General features: G+C 32.9%; 2 protein-coding genes across 2 annotated transcripts; one reads left to right on the top strand and one right to left on the bottom strand.

Moving 5' to 3' along the window:
* Positions 1-426: 426 nt before the first annotated feature.
* LOC139512261 (uncharacterized) lies at positions 427-4,317 on the bottom strand. The gene is made up of 2 exons (XM_071299758.1): positions 4,204-4,317; positions 427-3,846 (listed from the first exon to the last, which is right to left on the bottom strand). The coding sequence occupies exon 2, from the start codon at positions 3,831-3,833 to the stop codon at positions 1,506-1,508; it is 2,328 nt and encodes a 775-aa protein (XP_071155859.1). The 5' UTR covers positions 3,834-3,846; positions 4,204-4,317; the 3' UTR covers positions 427-1,505.
* Positions 4,318-11,303: 6,986 nt separating this feature from the next.
* LOC139512263 (monocarboxylate transporter 12-like) lies at positions 11,304-23,482 on the top strand. The gene is made up of 7 exons (XM_071299761.1): positions 11,304-11,562; positions 12,447-12,824; positions 13,619-13,735; positions 19,096-19,239; positions 19,903-20,167; positions 20,959-21,614; positions 23,328-23,482. Exons 2-7 carry the CDS (start codon positions 12,503-12,505, stop codon positions 23,465-23,467), a joined length of 1,644 nt encoding a protein of 547 aa, XP_071155862.1. The 5' UTR covers positions 11,304-11,562; positions 12,447-12,502; the 3' UTR covers positions 23,468-23,482.
* Positions 23,483-23,992: the final 510 nt, after the last annotated feature.

Genomic DNA, 23,992 nt, shown 5'->3' on the forward strand with positions numbered 1-23,992 from the left:
CAAAGCTATTCTAAATTAATTTTAATTATACTTTGTTATTCTGTGTTAAACATTTCGAAATGTACTATCATATAACTTATCTGTGTTTTTCTCTGTCTGGGGTGTTCTTGCATTTATTTGTACTGTATTCCCGTTATGTAATGTTGTCATTTTAGCGGTATATTTAACATTGCCATAAAGCGCGCAGGTTTGGCTAGCCATAAAACCAGGTACAACCCACCTTAATTTCTTAAAATGTCCTCTACCAAGTCAGGAATATGGCAGTTGTTATCGTATAGTTGGTTTCTATGTATGTTGCATTGTAGTATTTTTTGTTGTTGCACTTCAGTGTTCTATTGTTTCATTGTTTTCTGCGTTCCCCTCAGTTATAGATTGTAACCCGGATTGGTTTTCTCTCAATCGATTAATAACTTTTGAACACCGGTATACTACTGTTGCCTTTATCTGTCAACGAAATGTCATAGGCAATAAGTTCCTATGAAGTGTATTTTTTCCACTATCATACACAATGCATCCAAGGTGTATGCTCGACACATTTTTTGAAATTATAAAGGAACTCAGGTTTCGACTTCCTCAGGCATAGTTGACCTTTGATTGATTGGGGTTTTAAAGATTCTGTTTGATCATATGTAATTGTTCAATTGTTTGGGTTTTTATGCATCCTTCACTTTCAAATACTAAAAAATAATATGAACATTCATTCAAACATGAATGGGCTTTGGAATGTCAAAATCGTTCCCGAAGAAGGTAAATATTTAGAAAAGCGTTTCAGACGTACAGCCCTGAAATTGAATGAATTGTCTTCATGTGATCTGTTGCTTTCATATAATAATCCAATAATATTCTTTCTCTTGTTTGTCTTGTTTTCATTTTGGCTTTGGTGTTGTCCGGCTTGGTTAACTTGGTTTCTGATCGGCCCTTTACTGTATTTGTCCCCTCTTTGACGGATTTCACGAAGTACATAAACTCCCCAAAGATACAATGATTATATAATAGTTTTACAGACTCTCATTATGCCAACAAAAGACTCAGCATGATACTTTTGTAAATAATACGAAACATCTATCTATCTAATCAATTATTAACATATCATAAAACTAGGTTAACAGCACAACATTTTGTACATGTACCTTGTCCAACTATGATAGCCATGTGAAGAATGTCTATTTCTTCGAATGAGTGGGGTATTGTTGGATGGTAATACCTTTTTGTATTTTAGAAGACGATTCTATTTCAGATCTATTAACGTATTTAAGAATATTAGTAAGTGCACATCATACACGGCAAATCATATTAAGTGCAAAACTTTAAAAAACGGCAACATTTTAAGTGTGACTGTCAGACTTCTAAAAATTCTATGGCAACATTTACAAAGTGAATATTGATAATACTACTATTAATGATTCCTTGAAAAAAGTAGCGAAAAGTTATGATAAAAAACATTCTAAGACTACTGTAGATGATTTTTCTAACGTGTGAAAATTCCCCATCTGAAATTATCGTATCTAATTTCGGCTATAGATAATATCTTCTACGCCATTGCCATTGTGAGCGCTTTCTTCATCCGTTGATGGAACAAAGCTACATCCTGCACCGATTGGAATACAGAAAAATTCGTAAAATTTATACGTATAATAAGCTAATATAGCAACATGATAAATTGCAGCGTTCTTCACACGTGGTAATTTACTGCGTGAATGATAAAGTGATAATCTGTAGCATTCCAGAGCCTCATTTGTCCTTTTATGGGCAGAATAGCTGTATCCTAAAATGTTGAGTGATCGATACCTATGTAGATTTCCCCCAATATTACTGACTGCTTCTTCAAGATGTTTTAATGCTTCGTCTGCTGCTGGAAAATTATCTATTTTTAGACATGACAGTTGCAGTAATAAGAATATATAGACAACCGGATGAATAAGAATGAACCTCTCTCCATAGTCCTGGGTCATAACCATGGCACATTCTACTTGTAACGGATAAGGTAAGCAAGAAATGTGGTCACGTGAAAAGATAAAATCAAATGCACTTTCAATTATGTCATCTTCATCTGCGGTCACAGGAGCTTCGGATGTTTGAAATAAGTTTCCATTGGGCATCCCTAACTCGATTCCATGTAGAAGGGAACATTTCCCAGTGTACAAAAGGTATTTTTTCTGGCCCAAAATTGTATTTATTTTACTTATGACGGTGTTGTATTCCTTTAAACAAAAATGTAAAGATAGAGAATACAGAGCTCCAGTGAAATCATCTATCAAAACACCATCTTCAAAGTGTTTTTTTGTACTTCTAAGTAATTCGTCTTTCCTTTGTACATTTTCTTCATTAATATATTGCTCGTAATATCTAAAACCCATTTGAATATCTAAACATTTCAGAATTTTCGTTTTAAAGTTATCATCGACATCTAAAAGTGCACCAATTGCTTTGGAAGTCTGTACAAGTTTATGAAGAGATTCGCAAGCATCTGAAATGTTCGCAAATAGATATGAAATTCCCTGGTTAAATCTTGACTGTATACTAACCTTTTTCTTCAGGTAAAATAATTCATTGAGTTCCTTGTTTCGTTTTGAAGATTCTAGAACCCCATCGATGTTTCCTGTGTGTGTTTTCCAATATTTAAATAAATGACTGTCTGCTGGAAGACCATAAGTCATTGCACATTGTAATAGATTATTCCTAATCGTACAAAGTTTGGAAATCACTTGTTTTTTCATTCTATTGTCACTAAATCTATTATGGAATAAATTACGTTGTCTGTGAAAATAATGAGGCAATTTTTCTTTTTCAACAGCATCAACTAGGTACGTCAAGCAATCTCTAATTCTTGAAAGTAGTTGCTCCGGAACCCAATGGTTAATATCAGTTTCCTCTGACAACCAACACACACTATTCTTCAAGTGGTAAGATGTTATAAGGTCTGGGAAAACAGGCTCGAGGAGAGTATTCCGTAATTTCTTCAAAATAACAAGGCATTGTATTTGTGTATCATTAAAATTCCAAGCTAGCTCTCGCTCGCCAAGGAGAAAAGATAATCGCCACTCGAGTGAGAAATTGAGCGACGATCTATCACCTACAGGAACAAAATGCCATGATAGTTTTTGAATTTTCTCTATAATGTTTTGACTTGGCCAGTTAAATCTTCTTTCTCTTTGGGTCCACTCTTGCATACGAATAGGCGATTGATCGTAAATAATTGCGTGAGCAGTGTCATGATCTAACGGAAGGTCTGGTCTATGAATGTGATAACCATATATGTTATCGTGAGCAAATTTCATAGATGGTCCGTGCACAGTGTGTTCAGTGGTGTTCAGTGGTATTGAATGCTCAAATCTTTTTATCATACACTGAAGAAATTTGTCGCTTGATAGATAAGTTTTGCCTGATCTTTCTTCCACGAAATCCTCATGTTGACAACCAAAAATTAACGCAAGTGTCTCAAAGTCAGCTGCTGGAATCAGCCTACAATATCCAGGACTACAGTTTGATGATTCGGTAACGAGTACAGCACGATGTTCTTGCTCACCAGAACTGTTTATCTTTTCTTTATTTGAATCGATACTTTCGCTATGTTTAACAACTACACCCCTAAACACAACCATATCATCGACATCGCTCTTCCCATAATCAGACGTCCCGTCAAATGTGCTGCCACCTGAATATTGGTCCCAGTTAGATCTATTACTACTTATACAGTCGTAGACTAATGCCATATTCTTAGCTATGTTTGTTATTGAGTTTGCCTTTCCATGACACATATATGACTTCCAAATATACCTCGACAGTTCTTCAGTTTTACTGTAATTGTCATGTTGATCGGCAGCCATGTCCATGCAGATGCACAACCTAGAAAATGAAAATTGTAGAGTCCTCTAGGCATTTTATAGATTACTTTACGGTTTATGGTTTGTATAAGGACCTATAGTTTTGAACTTGTACGTCATTTAGATTATTGTGTAGAGTTGTCTCATAGGTAATCATACCACAACTATTGCCTTATATTACCATTCTTATGTAAAGCGCAGTAAAACCCGTATCAATATCCATGACATTTAACATTATCTTTAGTAATAGGAAATTATTTCTAATAGTACTTCCTGGTCTTTGAATTTGGTCCACTTGCGTGTTAGCATTGTGGTCAAGACGTGATATCATTAAATGGAAAATAGAAACAGAATTCTACAAAAATATAATGAAAGTTACCTTTTTTAACAATTATAACATGTATAAAATGTGTCTTAAATCCGAAGTACACAAATTTATGCTTGAAAGAATTCCGTAAGGCCACACCTCTCAAAGGGAGAGAATTCCATATACATATATACATTAATATATATAAACTATCTGTTTGCATATAAGGCAAACTTAAAAGCTAAATTTCGTATTTTTTATAAACTGCAGCATGAAATACACTTATGACAATATATAATCAAGTACAGACTCACGTCGAACATTAATTTAAATAAGGGGAAACCTAGGAATTTAATCTGCAAAAGGGGAGGGTACAGTCTAATCTTCATGGTACTACGTGATTTTAAACATTTGTCAGAAGAAGGACTTCCGGTAACTTGGCCACAACCAATGCGGTACCTTTAATTCAACGAATGTATATTATTTGAAAGATTAACAAGCGAATTGAGCAATGCATGCTAATATTTATCAAAGGTACTAGGCTGATAATTTGATACGTAGCGACGCGTGTTTCGTCTACATAAGACTCATCAGTGACGATCAGGTCAAAATAGTTAAACAGTAATAAAGTTAAAGATCATTCAGGACCCAAAATTCCGAAAAGTAACAATATTGTCTGGAGTACATGACACCTGGTCATTTCTACAATATTAATGATGTTCTTTCTATTTACTTAAAATTTTCTGAGTGGGTTGCATAAATATATCATCCAGAACTAGAAATTAAAGAAACAACAGAGACGGCTTCCTCCGCCTCACCTTTAGACTTATATCTTGAATGTGTGACAAAAGAGACGATTCAAATTTTAAAATCATTATTTCCCCCAACTTAGTAGCAATACACCAACTTCACTTGCATATGGGGAATACATTTCTCAACTCATTCGGTAATCAATAGCTTGCAGTTGCTACTAAGACTTTATAAAACGTCACCAGTGTCTGAGCAGAAATTTGATAAACCTGGTTTATGTCAAAAAACGTCATCCTATTTCTACAAAAAAATCTTTGGAAGATACCAAGACCTTTATGATAAATGTTTTGAATCAACTTCACAACTATTACATAATGGTCTAGAAGTATAGTTCAAGGTACTGACGTCGTTTATCATCTTAATAACGTGTTATAGTGTTCTTTTTCTTGTTTGTAAATTTTTACCTTTACTGTTAAGTCCTTGTTTGGTAAAATCTCTTTGGTGTGGCTCGGTACTTATACATCAGGTCATAGTGTTAGTGAGCTATATCTGTAAAATTTAAACGATAAACAGAGTTTCTTTGTTATTGGATCCGAAAAAGTGACGCGTTTCTCACTAGATACTTCTAATGTTTCGAGTATAATCAACACTTAATTTTTCGATATTTCAAATTAAAGTACGCAAAAAGTTTTGATGGAATGCAATGTGTCATATGTGTATACTGTATTATACACAGAAGAAACGTTTTCATAAATGCACGTTTTTGCAGATAAACCTATATATAATAAGTTATGATAAGCTGTTTAGCTGATGAAACTTTGTAAATACATGCGTATCGAAATGATAAAAGGATAATATTTAGATATACTGTTTAAAGTAAACTATCATTATATATTCTGTTTTAAATACAGTTTCAAAATTGAGTTTAAAAACTCAATATCTAAATTTAAAAAAAAAACTATATTGACGTCATTTGACCAATGAAGAATGAACAGCTGAATCATTGTATGACGTAGTATCAATATTTTTAGATTATAGGAAAATAGTCTTGTATTCAGCGATATACCAAATTCAGATCGATAATTAAATCCAATAGAACGTGTAGCTATTTATATAACAGGCGATGTGAAGAAGAAGAACGAAAGTTAGATATAGCACAGCAGGGGTCTACTTAACTACCTTGTCAGAATTCTTCATTTTCTGTGATCGTCCTGAGTATGCATGAAATATTTGCCACTGGACGTTAATCAACCCAACAATCAATCAATCAATGTGTGTCTCATATGTCTGTCTGGTATATATCATTGGACTTAAAAAAACAATTTTATAATTTTGAAAGCTTTATATTTCAGAGGGTAGCAAAAAATACAACAAATAAAGTACATTCATCGACAATGAAACACATATTTTGTTTTTATTTAATATTTAAAAACTGATATGTTATACAAAAAATAAAATATTCCAAAGTGCAACTCGTTAACATACTTTATTTATGAAAACCAACCCTTCTCATTTACGCATTATGTGTTCTACGCGCTATTATATATATGAGGAATCAATACACAATTTATTTGGAGGCGTAACTGTGTTTAATCATCATGCTTATACTTACATTTCGCTCGTACTTTTTTGTTTTAAAGAAGGCAAACAAATAAATAAATGAAGAGTTAACAGGAATCGTGTAAAACTGATTGAGAATATGCGAATTACAGGGATATAAGCAGTATACATCAATAAGACGAAATTCCTAACACCCGAATAACCAAATGACATATCTAAAGCATTAGTCTACAGTCTTCAGGTAACCTAATTCCATTTATGTCAAACTGAGAATTAAGACAACAGAGGAGAAAGAGATGTACCCGACCATTTATGTGTTCTAGTTGAACCAGCTATTACACTTCACTTTTTTCAAAATTCCATTTGTGTAGAAATTGACGACCAGAAAAAAACGAATAAAATACCATATATTGTTCTTTTTTAAGGAATTCTAGATGGTATTAATTTGCAAGTATTAGAGGTATCTGAAGACAGATTGACAAACAAGTTTACTCCAAGACTTCCGGTGTCCATCTCAATCTGGAGTATTTATATTGAAGAACAAATTGAGGAACATGAGTTTCAAACTCGTAATTTTTCATTTAAAGAGAAATCCAAGGGTACCTATTGTATAGAAATTTGCAGAATATAAACAGTTTGTGAAAGTATGGTAATAGACACCTCTCTCTTTCATAGTGTTGCGGGAGAGGGAGTCTGTAATATGTGAGGGATGTATGAATACACAGTCACGTCCAATCAGACTTTGGATATCAAATGCAAGATAACTCAAAGCATTGTCATTGTTTTTAAAGAAACATAGCAACATCAAAATGAGAGGACGTCCTTTGATGATTTGTTCCAAGACAAAAACATCTGCATTACGTACAGACCCTTTCTTTTCAATTGCAGTTTTTTCAATCCTTACATTTAGGTTGACTGACTTTGGAGACATAAGAAATCTCATTGATCAATTTGCAGAACGGATATATTTGTCGACATTTTGTCCCTTGTGGATAATTGCTGATAGTTGTATTATTGGCAATAATATCCCATGTTCTTAGTATTAAATAATGGATGTCATTATTGAAGTTGTTCTCATCTTAGATATAACAGCAACATTTGCTGATGTACCTTAAGGATACCAATGGTATAGAAATTTGAAAAAAAATCAATTTAATGGAAATATGTTAACAGGGACCTCTCCCCATCAAGCGTTAGACTCATGTTGTGGAGGGAGAGAGAGGAGTCTGTTTTAAGTGTTGGATGTATACATACACATCCACGTCCGTCAGAACGAACACATAACATTATTTAATGTAATACAATACACATTGACATACATTCCAATTTATAGATCTATTTCTGCTTTAAAAGTTCAGTATATAGTAAATCGGTAAATGTATTGTACACTCTAATTTTAAATTGCCCTATCTACATGCATACATAGAATATATCCTCTGTATTATGAATTATAATACGACCCAAATAATAGAAGTTGAGAAACAGTAACGGATTTAATCAATGGAACAGAAGAATTGTTTACATTGCGTCTTTATTTTACAAATAATTGCTTTCTATATCAAGGTTAAATTGAAAACATGCAAAACCAGAATGTCATGCTTCTGTTCTCTGTCTGGTGCCAATTCGAGGAACAATCTTAGTCAGAGTAGTGCATAGGAAATATGTTGTAATGTCCACTGCTGATTCAAGAACATTTTGTAAGTAGATGTGACACATCATAACATTGATATCTGGACTTTGACTTTGGCCTGCTCTGCTGAATAAATTAGTATGCGAGCAAATTCAGTCTGATTAGGAACGTTTAGTTCGAGGCATGCGTGTACATATAAACCGAAGTACATGCATGTGCTTCCATATATCGTTACAAACACGACGAACGTCTCTTTAGAAGATTTCGAAGGCGATCTGCTACATCGATAGACATCTTTATTCGCAAAAAAAACAACAAATTTGAACTTCAATCTTTAATCGGCGAATGCACTACCATTTTGGAAGATGCAAAACCGTGTAGTACATATTTTCTCTACTGTTCTATGTGAATATCAATTTGAGTACTCTAGTTCTTCTGAACACCAGACTTATCCAAAATGCATGAACAATGGGCAGCAAACGACCGTTGTGGTATTGAAGAGTTGCAACTTTTGCAGTCCATTTTATCTGCAGATAAAATAGTCCCATATCTATAATACTAAAATTACGAGGTCCAATTTGTCAGCCGTCATCACGTAAAAACGATGAATCAAAGAATTCAACTTTATATATAACTGATATAGTACAATGGTGTTGATTAAAAATTACACCACTCTAGGCCCATTTGTTTTCCACGTAATTAATATTGCCAATAATTATGAAGTTCTGGATCGAGTCCGACACCGATACCAATAGTATATTCACCTGTTACCTATTACCTTATCTGTACGTTCCGCATCAGACAGGCGCACCACCTAACAGTGTATTTAGAATTTTGCTGTATACTGTTATTACCAATAATTGATAGGTTCCAGGTCGACGGGTTCAAACAGAAAGATTTTGAAAGCAGAGAAAACTGTGCACCTTATACATGTTATAATCGGCATGACTTTATCAGATGACAATACCAATACTAAAATAAGGCATACGCATAGTTATATATCAGTCACGGACCAGCGATATCACGGGTGTGTTCTAGTATTGAATTAAAATTTGGAGCTCACTTTTTTTTAGTATTTTCTTGTTGCTTTTAGATTGAAAGCCAGCATTTGTTTTCATACTGGTTTTTACTTATTTTTCTTTTTACTTTTTAAGGAGCATTTGGTATTCCTTTTAAGGGTTTTTACCTGTTGCACGTAATTTTCAGACAACAGTTGTTGTTCCGTCTTGACCATTTTTATGGTAGGCTTAAATTATTGCTGTATTTTAATTTCAGTATTTGCATCTGATATATTTGTATATTGTATATTTTGTGTTTTTTTTATTTGATGTGTTTTATTTCTCATGCTGTAATTGCCAAGCGCCTTATATATATAATTCTTAAAATTCAAGAGTCTATCTCAAAATGAGGGTGCTTTTTATATGGCCTTCCAAATACCGTTTCGATCCCTAACATCACTGAAGAGACATTTATTGTCGAAATCCGGATCTGGCGTACTAAAAAAAATATTGACACCGTATGTTTGTGGCATAACATCGTGGCCACAAGTTAATTTTTTTCTGTTTAGTATTAAATTTATATTAAGATCCATTTTGTTATTTCTTGTGATCAATTTTATTTGGCAATCGCCAATGCAGTCAACAGGGTTAAAGAACTTCAGTTGTTCGACCTGTTAGTCAAATGCATTTTGTTTAAATATACTTTTCACTTTTTTGGTCTTTTGGAAAATGTTGTTTGTGCTGTTTTTAGACCCTTCTACAACGAAATTTGTTTTACATGCACACGTATAAAAATTCCGGTTTTTATCCAACGCAATCATAGGTTTGAATGTAGTTTTCAATTTAGACTCGTATATATATATATATATATATATATATATATATATATATATATATATAAGGCGCTATATAAATTTTCAGAATTATAATTATTAAGAGAAAACAGTAAACCCGACTATATATATTGCATGCTTTGATAAAAATTCAAATTTTCCAATATTTGGTCTGTGTAGATAGTTATACTGCCCAATATTGCCTGTTATCACTTTTTATGTTTTATTTCCCCAATACCTTTTACAGTAGTTCTACTTATAAATCGGTAAATTCCAGATGTAGTTCAATATTTATTTTTAAATGACCTTGTAGTCCTACATAAATAAAGATGATCATCCGCATTAAAAATAAATACAATAAGTTTGTGAATTCGACCTAAATATAACGAGTTGAAAAACAGGAACGGTTTTTAAACAATTGAAATCAACAATCGTTTCAATTTTGCAAACCAGGTATGATGTCAATGTCGCCTTGAAAACGTGTGTTGCCAGAATACTACGGTACAATTCTTTAACCACGCGAGGGTTCTCTCTTCAGAGCGGTGTGTTCCATATGTGAACTGTTGTAATGGCCAAACTGATGATTCAGAAAGTAGAAGTGAAAAAGACACATATCAGTGGCAGATCCAGCCATTTTACAAAGTATAACATGATTTAATAGAGTAGTGATTGACATCTAATATAAAATTAATGAAATAAGTGATTTATAACAATGTAACTTAAGTTATTGTCACTCTGGACCCGTTTAATACTGGACATCACATCGCCATCATATATGTATACAGGGATTCGTAGCTGACCTTTTTTTAATTTGACTTTTCTTGTGATAGACGATTGTTGCAATACCGTGCATCGATCTCTATATCAATTTGCAAACACACTTCAGTTATGCTTATTACTACTAATGCTAAGATGCAAATTTCCCGAGCGGATCTAGGGGAGAAATCCTCTAGTGTATTCATATATATTTGTTACTTCATAAGCATGTAGTAAAGAAAGGATGGTATTGCAAGTTTATGAAGCATCTTTTCCGTGTTACGCAGAACAAATTCCCTTTTTATAAGAGAGTTAAAATAAAGGACCACCCCAATATCAAATTCTTGACACTGTTCCTTTTACCATTGATGATCCGTCCTCCAACTTGTCTGTCCTGGTTAATTGCAGCCTCAAATTGCAGCTTGTATTTAAACATGACTGAATGGCATGATTTTATATAATTACATGTATGCAGACATCGCATGGGGAATATTAGAATACAAGAGTTCATAAACTGTATATGAAATCTGAAACGCACTTTAAATTCGACCTATCTTCTGACCGTCTTTTTCTTCTCATTTAAATTTCTTCAACACTTGTTTCTAATGTATTATAAGTCATACCTGACTACTTCGACTTGCATAAGAAGTAGCATTATCCGGTTTACTAGTTACACATACATCACATTTACATGTATAAATACACACATATATAGGCAGTATAACTGTATTTATAAAGATCGGCGTAGAGTTAGATGGAATTTAGAGTTCAAAATACAAGGCCTGAAAATTAAAGTTGTATCGAGTTGAAAATATGAGATTGTGTATTGATTTATGCGTCCAGCGATTTATGTGATTATTAAGTATTGCGTGTAATATCATTTGATTTATTTTCATGTGAGAGTGTAAGTTGTTCATTCATGTTTTTACTGCATATATTTTATATATTTTGTGTTGACATTTATTTTATTGTGTATGTAAAGTTAACTGATGTTTAATGTTATCAGAATATTATCCATATGGAAAAGCTATCAAGAATTAAGGCAGTGCAATATTATATAATATTTTATCGTAGTTTTCTAATCAGTCATATTCCTTCTATATGCCTGTTTGCGTATATCCAACACTAGTACACTTAAACTTTCTCTATCTTATACGATTATAGCTCTACAAACTGAAATTAATGATTTTTGTGCATATTTTTCCACCTGATAAACAAAGCCATTAATATATGTAACTGTAGATGTAAATGTATACAACAGACTGTAACACTGTATATATATATGAGGATTGATTCAAATATATATTTGATTAACATTTAGAAATGTTAAAGTCGACTGTGACCAGGTTTACCATCTTGAAAATTATTATGTTTAAGTATTTTGAAATCCCATATATCTGGTAAAATTAATGCAGAAGATTACGAAATAGGATGGAGTTGCTGCAATATTTTTCAAACGCTTGATCGGAAAAGCACGATATATGATCTGAGTATATGATTTTAACTTTAATTTTTCACAAATGAATTAATTTGATTTGTTTCTAATAGTATAATTAAGGCTTGTATGCAGTATGCAGCCTGCTGTCGAACTGAATATATGTATATTAAATAGACGTTTTAATTTACCTGTTACAAAAATATGTTTTATGTAATTTAACAAAACGTTTACTCGTGACTTTATCCAAACGATTTTTTTATTATTCGGAAATCTAATTGAAAAGTTGATATCGGTAAAATTTGGAAACAAATAGCCAAAGTGGTATTATTTTGAACTGTTTATTTTGATAGGCCTGTTGATGACTAATCTTTAAGGAATTATGCAGGCAGTGACAATAAGGTAGATAATGTCAACTGCAGACGTTAGTTTGCACGAGAAGATAAGTCTTGTTGAAAAGGTTACCGAAGAAAGCAGTGAGGACGTCAGGTTGCACGAAGAAAGAAGTCTTCTGGATTTAGCAGCAACTAAAGACAAGAAAAAAGATGAGGCAAATTTATACGATGACATAAACATGATAAAGATTGATGACGAAAATAAAATTTCCACGCCTGACATAAGTAGTAGCCTTGATGACGATGATGAAGACAGTGTGAAACAACGACATGAAAATCATGGAAAACGGAAATGGTTCTGTGTCATCGGTTGTGCAATTGCACATTTCGTCTTGGGTATGAACTCTAAATTTTTTTTTTAATTAACATATTAACATCACGGACTCTATGTGCTTTTCGTCCGAACTGACGAAAAGCATTGCACAGGACATAGCAATACCGGGAGTCCGTTCGTCCGTGTGTCCTTCCGATCAATCTTGTTTGCGCTCTCACATGTACAATTTGTAATAGATTAAAACAATATTTTTTTTCATATATTTATAACAGCAATGTCTTGGACGAGTATTTTTTAAAATAGTTCTGCCCCTTGGAAACATTATTTACATGAAAAATTGCATCGTTTGCGCTGTCATATGTACAAACATTGCCAAATTTCTATGAAACTACAGCTAACTGAAGGTTTATATCAGCAATGTCTAGGCAATAAGCCACAAATCAGAATCCAAAAGAATGCATGCAGAAAGAATATCCCCGATAAGTTGCATTCCTAAAAAACACACGAAACAAGAGATTTGGTCCGTTTTCATTTTAATTTTTTAATTACATCATAGTTTTCAAATCTTTGTTAACTTTCCCTCATACAGTAATCATGTTTTACGTCTTTTTTGGAATCTATAAAGAAAATAAAGGGATAATCTTTTAACGATGTAGTAATACTGATATATACATTGTCTATATTCCTAATGTACATTTTATTTGACCGTGTAAGAAACGTATCGCGAAATGGGACACACAATATATTGTTCTTTCTTTAACCAAAAATACTCCCAAAACATAAAAAAAAAACAACACACACACAAAAAAAAAAATCAACCAGAAAAAACCCCTCACTTTGCAATTGACTATTTCAGGAGGATTTGAAAGATCGAACGGAGTGCTTTATATACACATTCAAAATAAGTTTGGAAATGGTGCAAGTGATATTGCCTGGGTTTTATCTCTTAGTGTTACCCTGAAGCTGTTATTTGGTATGTATTAAATGATTAGAACAAACGAAGATTTTTGTATAGTAACGTTAAATTTCCTGAAGTAAACAGCTGAAATTTAGAAAGTAGTCCCGGGTATTTCACTTGTACAAATCATAATGAGACTGCAACATATGCTATTCTTGTTAAGACGGTTTTTATTTTTACACAAAAAACAAACCAGAGGCTTTTTCCCTCCCTCCAAAAAAAAAAAAAGAGAGATAGTTGATTTGTAGCAGTATTGTGCAATTTAATATTCTACTCGATCGGAGCAAATACCAATATGAATGCAATAATCCTAGAAAATACCTACTGTTAACTGTTTAATATTCGGTCTGACTGCAATCTGATGAAAAAAAAACCAGATATAAATTATACATGTAACTCGCGTGCTCATCCATTATACATATAAGGATATACTTCAGGACATATGCCATGTATGATGATAATGAATTCGGAGATTTATATTTTAATTTAGATTTTTATGACTGTATTCAAAAGTGTGGTTATTGACAATATTTTTTCAGTTTTATGGATTTGATTTACCAATCTAATTAAAATATAGATCTCGGATTTCATCATACTACATATGAGCTTTCGGATTTCATTTCCTGTTGTTGATTGAGGCAGTTGCAAATAATGCAGCTAAATTCAGAACGACATCGTTCCGGTAAAAGAAATTTAATATGCATAATGAATTATTCATTGGTTTATGACCTTTTCTTCGAAATACGGTGCATTGTGTCGTTTAGACACTACTTTTGATTTTTTTTACATACCAAACATACAAAATGTGAGGCTTTCAGGTCGAGTCCTTATCAAAGATAGGACAAATCATAAAATATCTTTTAAGTCAAACATACCAAAATCTAGCCTTAGATGCTTGATTTTTTATTAGTTGTTAGTTGCTTTGAACTAACTGTCAGTAACTGCGAGTACTTTCAGATTTTTACTTAGTGTCTGTTTGTTGTTGGGATATACAAGTACCCGGCCACGTCCACTCTTTGTTGTTTTTGTATATTTGTATCCATCTAATGAGTTAAGCCTTTTTTCAACTGATTTTTATAGTTCGTTCTTATGTTGTACTGTGAAAGCACCACCGTCCTAGGTAAGGGAAGTGTTTGGGATCCCGCTAACATGTTTAACCCTGCTACATTCTGTATGTATTTGATGTCCAAAGTCAAGAGCCTGTAATTCAGTGGTGGTCGTTTGTTGTTGTGTCCTATATTTGTTTTTCGTTCATTTTGTTGTTGTTTACAGTTTACTTGGAAATGGATAGGATATTTAAAATGCTGTGCAATACGCTTTTGTTTTTTAATGCTCTCAGTTATTTTATGTTTTTGTTTTCCAAAGATTTTGTTTCTAGTCTGTTGACATTAAGGTTTAACAGGTTTTATTGACTTTCCACTTTATTAATTTACGAGTTCGGTTTTTTATTAACTTTAAACTTTATTGAAAAAGCACTTTACGCCCATATGGGCCAATGGCTTAAAACATGATACATAATATACAGTTTACACGTTTAAATATTTCTGGAGACATTCTTCAGAGAAATATGTGTTTCGAAATCAGTGTTTTGTTTTTATTCAATTGAAAAATATAAATTTTGTTTAGGGGACAACCAATTATTTACTATGAAGGGTAAGGATTTCTTTGCAGATTGAATACTATTTACATTTATCATCATAAGTTGTTATACAGATATATAAGAAGATGTGGTATGAGTGCCAATGAGACAACTCTCCATCCCGGCAAGTCACAATTTGTAAAAGTAAACCATTATAGGTCAAAGTACGGTCTTCAACATGGACTAATGTGCTTTTTTTTATTCCCATGCACTTTGTACCCAAATGTTAATTGCATTTTTAGTTTCAAAATATAAATTTTCGTCATTTCGTGAGCAAGGTTTTATTTTCATCTCTTACTGGATTGTCTCATTTCAAGACTATCAAATTTATACATTACAGTTTGAAATTCATGGGCGCGGCATGTAAAATGGCGTATGTTCTACAAACCATCCTTTTGATATACAAGTTACACAAAATGCTATTGACAAAATACCATGTAAATAGAACGAAAATAGTCAACATCGAGATTACATTTATTCATGCCCGCGTCACACTGTCCCGATTTTTACGCCGATGGCAACACGATTATGGAAATTTTCAAAATCGGGACTGATCGTATCCAGATCGGGCTATTCGTAGTGCCATCTTTAACCATCGTAGAACCATCGGCCACTTTTTCTAGCCTTCGGGGACAACTTCGGGAAGGGTTCTAAATTTTTTAACATGCTAAAAAATCCCCGAAGGTGCGTCCGATGTTGAGGGTTCGTATTGAGTTCGTATCACCATCCTAACCATCGTAATGTCACCGGGAATGCATCTTTGAACATCGTATTGCATTCGTGTTTCCATCGTTTCCATCGGGCAGTTTTGACATTACGATGTCTACACGAATGAATCACGAAGCTACCCGAAGGTCTTACGATGGCAACACGACTTCGTGAAGACCTCGTAATCCCGTCGTGTTGCCATCGAATAAAAGTACGAAGGCGACAAGATGGAACTACGACGGCAATAAATCCAGTTAAATGTAAGTTAATTTTCGCGCTAAAATACATTTAAAGTGCCATGCGCGATATGCACAGGTCAGTCTAATACGACAGTTAAGAAAGACGTTCACAAAACATGGAGCTCATATCATATGATTCTATGAGAACAAGAAAGGCGACAGCGTTGTTTCTATTAATTCAATTGGAACAAGAAGAGCAGCTATTACAGGCTCAGGATTTACTTTTACAAGTAAAATATTATTTTTTGTCAATTTTTTATATCAAGTAACATAAAGAAAATCATAAACGCGCCTCGTACACCAACACTGCAGGTACACGTATATAGGGAAACCAACTTTTTCTTCATCATTCTGATTTTTTATGTATCGTCTTTAAGTTAGTTGTTGTCACACGAATGTTTACTCCATAACCATTTTGTTTTCTTTATGTCATATTTTGCCGCATTTTTTGCTTTCCCCACATCCTTCCTTTTGTCTATATTATTATGATATTCTCCTGGAAAGAGCTCTTTTTGAATAAAAGGGATCAACGAACCCATTACCTTACCTTTAAGATAGATCAGTAAACATGGGAATAATTATGGGTGATTATTCAGACTAGTGCACACATTTTACAGTTCAAACAAGGCAATGCCGAGCGTGGCATCCCCTCGTATGTAACATATTGGGGACAAATATGGACACTATATATACACATGCAGAAAATGGTAAATTGAATATGCATATTTGATACATAAACTATTTTTTTTTAGAAATCAACCAAAACATTCAGTAACTGGAAATACCTTTAATATTGTCTTTAGAACCAGCAGGTAAAAAAATGAGCAACCAATTTCCTGTGTATTATGCTATTTCAAGGAGAAAAAAATAAGTCCATCTGCATGACCTTGACCTTTGGCCTTGAACGTAAAAAATGTCAGATCATTACAAGGAGGAACAATATACCAAATGTGGTTAAAATCTTTTGAAGCATATTGGTTTTAGAGTGTCCACAAGGGTGATATTGCCTTGTATTACAACTGCCACTGTGACCTTGACCTTTGAACTTTAAAGTCAATAGCGCTTAAGATATTCTTAACGAGTAACACCATACCAAGTTTTGAGCATTTTGGTTCTAGAGTGTCCATAACAATTTTATCTACACGCAACTTGCATGTAGTAGGCGAGGGGATAATAAACTAAGTTTTATAAGAATTAGACAAAAAGATCGATTTCCCGCCATGCAGAGACTCAGAGTCAAGTTTTACCCTTCAAGCCCACGGTCTTCCGTCTTATGATTAAACCAGAAATTAAATGTACAATATAATATATATTCAATATTTATCTAACAATTTAAAACGCGTGATGCCTTCGTCATATAATTTAAATGCATCGTAAGCTGTACACGACGTCTTTTAGACATCGTATGGCCATCGCGCTATCATCGTAATCCATCGTGTAGCCTTCGTGATCCATCGTGTAGGCTTCGGCTGAGATATGAAGCTTAAATACCCGTCTTCGGTTAACCTTCGTATGTCCATCTTTTGCTATCGTATATAATTTCGGCACCATCGTATAGACTTCGTTATTCATCGTACTTGCTTCGGTCACTTTTTGGTATTTTAACGAGATCGGGACCAACTTCGTACGAACTTACAATTTTCGCATTCGGGTGTCCATCGTATATAAAAATCGGGACAGTGTGACGCGGGCATCACAAAAACATGTTGACATTTAATGTCGGTGAGTTATGCAACAAGATAATTAATGTTTACGTACAGAATGACTTAAACTTTTGTGTTGACATATTAAATTATATTATTTGACTGTATTTATTGTGGGAGAAACTGCGATAATTTGATATCAAAACAAAGAAAAATCTTCTTGTGTTACAAAAATTAAGTCACTGGATTAACTATAGATTTATAGTTATCTTAAAACCACATAAATATTAATACTTGTATAAAAGGATATTGCGGTGTAAATCAACGAAACCTTAAAAAAAATCTTTTGAGGTTAACCCATACTATGATATCTTCATTAAATTTAGACGTCTTTAAAATAGATTTGTTTTAGTCGCTTTGCTAATGAACTCCCCTTTTTAGCTCACCAGGTTTAAAAGGCAATGTGAGCCTTTTTTCACTTTAATAACGTCCGTCGTATGTCGTCCGTTAACTTTTACAAATATCTTATTCGCTGACACTACTGGGCCATATTTAAGAAAACTTGTCCGCAATCATTATCAAGTTATCTTGTTTAAAACCTTTGAACGATAAGCCTGCCTTCCAACCAACATGGCCGGCATGGCTATTAAAGAGCTGTGCCATGAGAGCATGATACGCCCGTCGCCATTTTAGCTCGTCTTTATGCCTTGCATGAATTTATATGATTGTTCAAAACATATTGTCTGCTTGAGTTGAAATGAAGACCGATCACACACCTTAATTGACAGATAATACAAATTTCATTATAAGAGTGTTTTATTGTAAGCTATATCGTGGCTTATTTTGTTCTTTGTATGAAAATATTTGTTTAGTGAATTATTATTAAAACAATTAACCCCCTAATGTCATGGCATACATTGCAAAACAATTAATCCCCTAATGTCATGGCATACATTGCAAAACAATTAACCCCCTAATGTCATGGCATACATTGCAAAACAATTAACCCCCTTATGTCATGGCAAACATTTCAAAACAAAGCAATAGTAGTTTTCAAAAAAGAACTTTACATAATACATCTCAGTACTTGCTAAACAATAATATATTCCTAAGACATATACTCATATTTATAACTTTTTTTGATAGGTCCAGTAGCCAGTATTCTTTGTACGAAGTTTACTCCGAGATGTGTTGTTGTGAGTGGTGCTATTTTGTTTGGGCTTGGTTTACTGATTTCAGCATTTGTTCCTCATTTTGTTATCCTGTACATTACTATTGGAGTTATAACAGGTAATATAGGAATTTAATAATAAAAAAAATATGATTAATTGTTTGCATTAAACGCTTCTTTAAGCACAATGGTTGCATATTTGCGATCAGTTTGTATTGTCAGAGGATGGAATCACCTTCGTTAGAAAAAAACTGGCAATTCTAGTTATATGAGATTGAAGGCGAAATCTCCCAGCCACGAGCAGAGTTGGAACTTACAAGTTCAGTGTTGAATGCCTAGTGATATTAAGTATTACATACCGATTAATAAGAAGAAAGAGAAAGAATAAAAAGGATTATGGACAAACTATCTAACAATAAACCCAATCTTTAAATCAACATTTAGAATTTTGCTTATTGAATATCTTTCATTGACCATAACATATTTTATTTGGTTTTACATGGATGTATCGCCTTGTTGTGTTGCTGTTTGTATATCTTTCTTGTTATTGAAATGCAGGTGGAGTGACTAAAAGAGGTAAAACCAGTAAGAAAGGAACAGTTATTTCAATAACTTTGTCATAGAATATATATATATGAAAATGTCAAAAAACAAGAGTAAGGGTCATTCCAGGGACTCCTATTTGGAAGCACTCAAAACATCGAATTTAGTTATATTCGACACAATAAGATTTGAACAATACAGCCTTTTCGTTCCTATATCAATACCACAATGTGTTGTAGGTATTGGCAAATCACTTGCTTACCAGCCAGGACTAGTGGTAGTTGGTCAGTATTTTAAAAAGAGGCGAGGAGCTGCTGTAGGTTTGGCAACAGCTGGTGGCGGTATCGGCACATTAGTCTTACCACCGTTGTTTGAAACAATGTTGAATTACTATGGGTTTTCTGGCGGACTCATGATAATTTCCGCCGTTGCATTACATATGTGTATCAGTGGAATGTTATATAAATCACCGACAAGGAGAAAGCTACATAGACAGTCACTTATGTAAGTTTTTGTGCATTGCATATGTACTTTATAGATAGACAAAAAAAGGCGGAAGATACCAAAAAGGGAGAATTTAACCGACGAGAGACCCATAAAATAATGTGAAAAAATAGAAAAAAATTGTAACCATGGTAACAGATTTACAAAACACTTCTTTTAAAAAACTAAACATTGAGCAACACGAACTGCACCAAAATCTAAGGGTAATATTATTAGGACGGATAATTTTTTCCAGTTGCAATAGTCAAATGATCACATACATTATAGCTGTTTGAGCGTAATTTCGAAAAACATGAGTAAACATTGATAAAAGGTATGATACTGATTATGGGTGTTCAATTTCTGAGTAGACTTATAACTTTATAAATTTTGAAGTTTCTGGTGAACTCGAAGGTGTATAGGACTGAGACTGATAAGAACGACATAGTTTCAATTGTGTTTTTTATGTTAAAAAAATGTTACAATAGTTCATATTCTTTTTTGATACTTGTAACGGGGGAGGCGGATTCCCCCCCTAAGTTATTTTTTATTTTCATCTGTTGCTACGCATACTTCTATTTTCCACGGCATCACCACAGTAAAATTTACTTTCACTTTTGTACACATTTGAATCGACAGATATGATCATACATTTTATGTTTCGTATTCATTATCTCCACATCTTGTGTAAAGACATTTATTTTCAGTTATTTCTGGCCAAGATATTCATTTTTTTAAAGATTTATTTTAATGAAATGACTATTGCATACAAATCAGTGCATTTTTATCATTCATAATTTCTTTCGTTGCAGATCACATTCATGCGAACGATTTCACGATAGCAGACTCATTAATAGTAGTGAATTAACCGAATGCCAAATGGCGGAAACAGAGGAACAAAATAAAAAGGCGCCAAACAAATATCACAAACTATGGATAGGAAGATGTCTTAAATCTTGTAATACTGTTAAAGACAAAGAGTCTTCCAGTAAAATGTTAGATTTTTCACTTCTTAAAAGACCGGATTTTCTAATGTTCTGTGTCGGAATAAGCTTTCTAGCTTTATCGTTTAACTCTATGCTAATATTTATTCCACCTCTTGTAAAATCAAGAGGTCTGTCTGGTATACAAGGGGCATGTGTAATGTCAGTTGCTGGTATTTTTGACACTATTGGACGAATAGCTTCAGGTTTTATATTAGAAATGAAACGTCTGAGAAATTTCCGAAAACTATTATACAATACTGTTATGTTCATGTTAGCGCTTGTGATTTTTTCTCTTCCATTTACAGTGACGTTTGTTGAATTTTGTGTTGTTGCCGCCATATTTGGATTGCTTATAGGAACATACACTTCTCAGAAGTCCGTTATATTAGTGGATATTGTTGGTTCCGAAGCTCTTAATAGTTCCTTCGGAATATTGATTTTCTTCCAAGGAGTTGGGACCCTGATAGGTCCACCAATAACAGGTAAGCTGACATAGTTGTTGTCAAATTTATTTATGGGTAATCAAGTATAAGGAGATATAGTATGATTATTATGATTAAACATAATAAAAGACAAATATCGACATAGGTACAAATGACGTGGATGTAACCTATTATTGATAATTATATGGCCTTCAACAATGATCAAAATCCATACCGTTTAGTCACTTATAAAACATCCCTACATCAGTGTACACGAGAAAATGTGAAATATTTCGAAGCTTGATATTTTTATAATCATGATAATACAATGAATGAAAAACAACTATTACCTGTCCAGACAATTTAAATAGAATGATATATTATGGGTAATGTGTGCAAAAATAAAACCCATTGAATCTTCATTTGAACTGAACTAAAAATTATTTGAAGAAATCATAAGAAAAAGGATTTACATTATACATGAGTTGACATATAATTCTTTAATAAATGGTTATTCCTGATGTGTTTAAGTCAGTTTTAAATAAATAAATGCTGTTGAACCACTAAAAAAGTTTATAGAATTGAAGAAAAAAACGTAACAATTTAGTTGTTGATTGTACATGTATTTGGGAGGAATATGTGTGTGTAACACATCAACAAACGACAACCACTGAGTTACAGGAACTTTGCTTTTATAATAATGAAATTTATGGACTCAATATTAATAAAATTTAGATGTAATACATTGACTTTTTTCATGAAATCAGGGACTCATCTGAATTAATAAATATTCATAAATTATTTATGAACTGAACTTGGCGAGTTGTTAATAAACTAAAGATAATGAATTCTTGTCATGAACCCTTTTAATAACATTATTCTCGTAAGATCAAGAAGGAAGGACAAGAACCTGCTTAAGCATACATACATCAATCAGTATTGTGAGAGAGGGGGTCACGATCTTTTCTGCAAAGGTCACTGGTGTTATAGGCCTTTTTATACTTCTGCTATTACACTGATATTTTTAAAATATTATATATATATATATATATATGTCTTTTTTTATTTTTTTAATCACTATTTTCTTTTTTCTCATTTAAGGTAATTTAAATTCCTTTTATCGTTTATCAGCATTTTAAATTTACTATCATCTTTTTTGAGCAAAATCAAAAATGGAAAATCTATTAATGGGCCCCTTTTGGCATGAGATGAAAAAAAACATACTTTCGTATTGATGATAATTTGGATAAGCCTTGATTTTTTTTAAAAGTATTCCGACATTATTTTTTGATAGATAATATTGTATCATATTTATATGTAGACATGCTCAATTACAATACATGAAGATAATTTCATGTAAAACAAACAATTCTTTCAAATTGGAATTTGCAAAGTAAAGGGCATTATTTGTCAGCTAATATTGTGTAGACGACCTGGCTACATACTTTAAGTTTCTAGTGGGGTACATGTACCACAAAATTTTTTGTATGTAATACACATGTCAGAATTAAATCGTACAGAGGACTTCAAAGCAAATCATTCACTTGGAACATTGTAAAAGCATTTTAATATTAGAATACAATATTTTTTTTAAAACTGATAATATAACATTCAGAGAACATGCAACTATGGTCAGTTTTTCCTTTAGTAGCATGAAAACACCGGACTCCAAATGACAACAAGAAGTGAGTGACCGTTAATAAGCCCTCTGTTCATTACAAACTATTGTTTAATCAGATATTTGTTCTGTCACTATGCACTTTATATTTTCAGGTGTGTTTAAAGATAAATATAATTCCTATGCTGACGGATTTTTCTTTATTGGATCTACGACATTCATTGGTGCTTTTATTTTATTGCTAAGCAACACTGTAAAATGTAACAATTGTAAACCAGAATTCTCTATCAAATAAACGAGTTTTAATAAACCTTATATTCTTTTGAACCATGAGTGGAAATTTTTGAAATACTTTTTTTTATGTAAAGGTAACAATGAAAGTGAAAACCTACCTCATCATCATTTTTGTGTGCATAATTATGGTAATGAGTCTATGTTTCGGACCATATGAGTATATGCATATGGTCATAACTCATGACCATACGCGTTGCCGTGTTGTTCAAACACTCATATGGTCCATAACAGCTTGATATATATCATATATTCAAGATTCTGTGTTGACGTTTTCTTTGTTGAAATTTTTCTTGAATTGTTTCATTAAAAAAAAAAAATAGTTCATCTTCAAAATTTTCAGTCGGAAGATCGATAATTTCATTGGAGTTACAGCCATTCGGCTTTTTTCCTTACCTTCAGTACTTCTTAATAGTACAATGTATTTATTTCGAAATATTCTACGAGAAACAGATAGATGTCTTAAACTTGAACGTTTACAAAGATTGATGCAAATATGAAAGCCTATAGACTAACTTTTGATATCATA

The sequence above is a fragment of the Mytilus edulis genome, chromosome 2 (genome assembly GCF_963676685.1).
Source record: "Mytilus edulis chromosome 2, xbMytEdul2.2, whole genome shotgun sequence".
Taxonomy (NCBI): domain Eukaryota; kingdom Metazoa; phylum Mollusca; class Bivalvia; order Mytilida; family Mytilidae; genus Mytilus; species Mytilus edulis.

Coding starts and splice junctions, on each gene's coding strand:
- LOC139512263 (XM_071299761.1), top strand. CDS start 12,503: ATGTCAACTGCAGACGTTAGTTTGCACGAGAAGATAAGTCTTGTTGAA. Junction 19,240..19,902: donor TACTATTGGAGTTATAACAG/GTAATATAGGAA, acceptor AATGTGTTGTAG/GTATTGGCAAATCACTTGCT. Junction 21,615..23,327: donor GATAGGTCCACCAATAACAG/GTAAGCTGACAT, acceptor TTATATTTTCAG/GTGTGTTTAAAGATAAATAT.
- LOC139512261 (XM_071299758.1), bottom strand. CDS start 3,833: ATGGACATGGCTGCCGATCAACATGACAATTACAGTAAAACTGAAGAA.